At 37.0% G+C, this 5029-nt stretch overlaps 1 protein-coding gene across 1 annotated transcript in view; it reads right to left on the reverse strand.

Moving 5' to 3' along the window:
- Positions 1-432: 432 nt before the first annotated feature.
- The window catches only part of LOC106476462, a 9000-nt gene continuing 4403 nt past the window's right edge, over positions 433-5029 (reverse strand). The window contains exons 3-4 of the mRNA XM_022380327.1: positions 1272-1465; positions 433-963 (exon numbers count right to left, since the gene is read on the reverse strand). Of these exons, the coding sequence (XP_022236035.1) occupies positions 745-963; positions 1272-1465 (413 nt within the window). The 3' untranslated portion in view covers positions 433-744. The remainder of the gene's footprint in view (positions 964-1271; positions 1466-5029) is intronic.

Below are 5029 nucleotides of genomic sequence, written 5' to 3' on the forward strand. Positions count from 1 at the left end.
TCATATTTGACATTTTAGTATCTATACTCCATCATATCAACTTGACACAAAGTATCTGTACTCCATATTATCAACAGGGTGTGTAAATCTGTAATATTTTTTACCAACTTGTATCAACTTGACACTCACTGTCTGTAACCTAGGCAGTGAATTTGGCACGTGGCACTCACGTTCTTTGTTATCGACTTTTGATGTATTACCTATACTCAATATTATTAACATGACACATCATATGACAAGGCTGTTTTATCTAATACGCTCTATTTGTGATCCGATGCCTGTTTAGTTTAACTACTGTGTTCATCACAATTTGTTACGTAATCAGTAGAGGTTGGACGATGGTCGTTATCAGAGATCACGGTCACTCGTGTGGAAGTTAGCTTAAGCAATTGCTGGTTGAGGACCAACGTTTCTGATGTAAAAAAACAAACATTTTTTTACTGTGTAACACAACAGTTCGTTACGTTTTACTCTTCAATATAAGAAGTAATACACATGTACTAATGTTGTGGTGTTTTAAGTTTTAGTAAATACTGCTAATGATAAGACAATCGACATAATGAAGCTAAAATTCTAATATTTTGAGTTATTATGCTCGTGAATTTTCGCTTTTTTACAGTTTCAAATACTGTGTTCCAGAATTGTATAAAGTTGCCATGTTTTTCTAAGTTTTTATCTATTACGAAAAAAAGAGTCAAAAACACTTGTAAGGTTTCCTACTTTGTATCTTTAACGAACACAACCTCACTCCACGTTGATTTTTGTGTAACTTGGAAAAAACGATGCCAAATAAGGATTTGTAGAGGGCGCCACATATGTCCCTTCTAAACGTCGAATGACGTATTGATCCTCTGGAACGGCATAAACAAACCCTTCTTGCACAGGTAAGGTGACGACTGTAAGTTCCTCGCCAGTGCCAGGAGCCTCCTGCACGTGAATACGTGCCTCAGGTAGTTGCATTGTCTGGAAAATTACATTGAAGTATGAAATATACGTTTGATTCAAGTAAATAAAATGTGTTTTTTTAAAGTAGATATCAAACTAGAAATGAAGTTTAGCAGATCAGAATATTAAGTTAGTTTCAACTGTATTGAAATTACGAGACATTTCTGGTCACAGTAAAAGTGGTAACGAACTGTATACTTAAGGTGCTAATATACAAACAGCATTTGATCGTTAAACAGTCTTAAGTTTGAAATTTACTTGTTATATGTTTAACTTCTTAGTGAGGTTACACGAGTGAAAACTTTTATTGGTCTATATACAAATACCTGTCTTGTACTATTTCGTGCACTCCCTGGTTTGATCCCATCATTTTCCTGTATTTTCTTTGGCTCAGAGCCATCTACCGGTAGTGCACAGAAGCGCAAGTCTAAACTGGAGAGCCCTGCAGCGATGCTAGCAATAATGTGTGTTATGATAACGACAATAACTCTGGTTAACACGATTCCAAACTGAATCTTTTCTAGTAGAGAGAGAAGAAAAAAAACAATAAATAACTTGAAGAACTTATTACAGTAAGTATAACTAGATAATAAAACTAATGTACTAAAGATAAAACGTAAAGTGTCCAGTCAAACAATCTGCTATATCAGGAGTGTCAGTCAGTCAGCAAGTGGTAACGTCGTATATGGCGGTCTCATGGACAGCGTGCACCCAAACACGTTGGAGTGTTCTCAGGTGAACTGATCTCCCTACAAATATAGGAGAGGACAGCAGTTTCGAACATAAAACTACAAATATAGCAGAGAACAGTAGGTTCGAACATAATACTAAAAAATATAGGAGAGAACAATAGGTTCGAACATAAAACTACAAATATAGCAGAGAACAGCAGGTTCGAACATAAAACTACAAATATAGCAGTGAACAGCAGGTTCGAACATAAAACTACAAATATAGCAGAGAACAGTAGGTTCGAACATAAAACTACAAATATAGCAGAGAACAATAGGTTCGAACATAAAACTACAAATATAGCAGAGAACAGCAGGTTCGAACATAAAACTCTACTGAGTTTTAAAATAAAATAAACAGAATGAACACATTTTAAGAACAATCTTTATTACAAATAGAACAAAACAAGTATGCATTCCTGGGTAAAAAAAAGTGGATTATTACCTCTACTGGATCAGTGACTAAATCTACAGCTTTAACACCTCAAACTGAGTTTCTGCATAACTAGCCACGATGAAAGCCAGTTAGGAAAAGGCCCAAAAATCTAAGCTTCATGCTCGCTCGTAACACCTGTTGTTGTTTTTTTTTGTTGGCATCACCACGTGACCTATCACTCTCTGTTAACATTTACAGTCTTAGACATTTCAATGTCTTGTCCTCCTCCAACGAAAGGACTCCCCTGCGTACCTTAAACCACAAACGGTTCTTCAACACAATGCAGTGTCATCTGCGTACCTTAAACCACAAACGGTTCTTCAAAACAATGCAGTGTCATCTGCGTACCTTAGACCACAAACGGTTCTTCAACACAATGCATTGTCATCTGCGTACCTTAGACCACAAACGGTTCTTCAACACAATGCAGTGTCATCTGCGTACCTTAGACTACAAACGGTTCTTCAACACAATGCAGTGTCATCTGCGTACCTTAGACCACAAACGGTTCTTCAACACAATGCAGAGTCATCTGCGTACCTTAGACCACAAACGGTTCTTCAACACAATGCAGTGTCATCTGCGTACCTTAGACCACAAATGGTTCTTCAACACAATGCTGAGTCATCTGCGTACCTCAGACCACAAACGGTTCTTCAACACAATGCATTGTCATCTGCGTACCTTAGACCACAAACGGTTCTTCCACCGATCAAACACGTGACTAGCTTGACTGCTGATATCCCCTGTTTCCAAATTCAAGAGACTTGGCGAAAAGATGAAGCTTTGACACTTTACTTTAAACTGTTCAGTCAATGGAAGAGCTCTTACCTTTTCTTACTAGCGACTTCTGGCTGCCTATTGAAACCAGAGTCGATAAAACAAGTGTACGACGGCTGTTGATACTCGCGATGTTTTTCCACAAGCACTCTCAGACCGAAAATTTAGCCTTAAGTTAAGGATTGTACATTTATTTAATAATTTTAAAGAACTACAAATAAGCACGTTTAGTATTTATCAAATTTTGGATAATTTTTCCAAACTTCAGATAAGATGAATTACCTAAAAAACGTGATTACAAGAGTTAAAAAAATCGTAACACTTCACCTGATCATGACAAACTAACTTATAATCATATGTAAATGTTGTTCATTTATTCAGTGGTTTCAAACAAGTTATCAGTACAGAATGATTAGAAGTTCTTGAGCTATTGTACTGAAATAAGATGATGTTTACCACAATTATCACCTCTTGAGAAGAATAGTGACTGGAGTTGCGTCTATGCATAAAATACACTTAAATGAGAAAATGTAAGGCATTTTAAATTCAACCTTATAATTTAGTTATAATTCAGTAGACCTGATTGGGTATTCAGAGTAGTTTTAAAATACTCCAATTGTATTTACCTTGTAAGTAAAAGGGTTCCGAAAATATTTCGAACAGGTTTAAAAGACTGCTTTTTGCTGTAATAATCACACATCTAACACCTACATAACACCTGTAATAATCACACATCTAACACCTACATAACACCTGTAATAATCACACATCTAACACCTACACAACACCTGTAATAATCACACGTCTAGCACCGACATAACACCTGTAATAATCACGCATCTAACACCTATATAACACCTGTAATAATCACACATATAACACCTACATAACACCTGTAATAACTACATCTAACACCTTGTCTACAACCAAATGTACTTCCACAGGGTCCCCGAAAGTGTTCTGTTTAAAAAGTAAAATAAAATAAAATCAAGTGTAACCAATATTTTTATTCCTTAATTTTGAAGTTCATTTGTTATGCTGTATTGTAGTTTACAGAGTGCATAATTCTTCTCGTGATTCATGGCATGCGCACGTTTTACTGACATCACGGCAGTACATATTGCAATGTTAAGCGTCCCCTATGTGATGTTATCTTAGTGTCCACTGACTGTCTGATAGATAACACATTGCTTTTCAGTGGTGGGAATGGTTAAAACAGGTGACCCCTCCAGGCGACCTTTGCCCCCTTTCGGAGAATTACAGCAGATCAGCAAGAGGCATTAGTTTTTTTTCGCTTTGTGTTTGCGGGTGTGTTCCCCTCAACTAAGTAACTTTGCTATTAGTTGTTGTTGTTGTTGCTGTTTTTTCTCCAAAATAATTGAGTATAACTTTGTGTTAAAATGAACACAAATTTTGTGTGACCTTTATAGATAAACATTCCTTTATAATCATATATATATGTATTGCTTATATCTACGTAAATATATATGTATAGAAAATTAGTACTTAAACAGTTAACCAAAAAATAATATTCCATCTAACCAATGAAGCAAAGATTCAAAAGCAAGGTCTGCGTTATTTTTAAAAATAGCAAGTCCAAACCTGTTATGAAAAACATTTATATTAACAAAACAAGCTCAAACAATAAATTAAAGGGTACAGGCTATAATGTGGGATATAAAATGTGCCCTGGGTTTTCGAGGTGACTGTAGAGATAGGTGGGGATACTTCGTCTACCAGTCCTAACCTTCTTTCGCCAGTCTCGCATGTAAAATGGCCCGGCATGGCCAGGTGGTTAGGGTGCTCTACTCGCAATCTGTGGGTCGCGGGTTCGAATCCCCATCACACCAAACATGCTCGCCCTTTCAGCCGTGGGGGCGTTATAATGTGACGATCAATCCCACTATTCGTTGGTAAAAGAGTTGGCGTTGGGTGGTGATGACTAGCTTTACCTCTAACCTAAATTACGGACGGCTGGCGCAGATAGCCCTCGTGTAGCTAAGAAAAGTAAATTAGGAGAAGAAGAAGAAGACGTAGGTGCTCACAAAGTCCCACATCTATATCACCCTTCACTTCTCGTGCTCAAGCTCACAAAGTCCCACATCTATATCACCCTTCACTTCTCGTACTCAAGCTC

The sequence above is a fragment of the Limulus polyphemus genome, unplaced genomic scaffold, assembly GCF_000517525.1.
Source record: "Limulus polyphemus unplaced genomic scaffold, Limulus_polyphemus-2.1.2 Scaffold10643, whole genome shotgun sequence".
NCBI classification, from domain to species: Eukaryota; Metazoa; Arthropoda; class Merostomata; order Xiphosura; family Limulidae; genus Limulus; species Limulus polyphemus.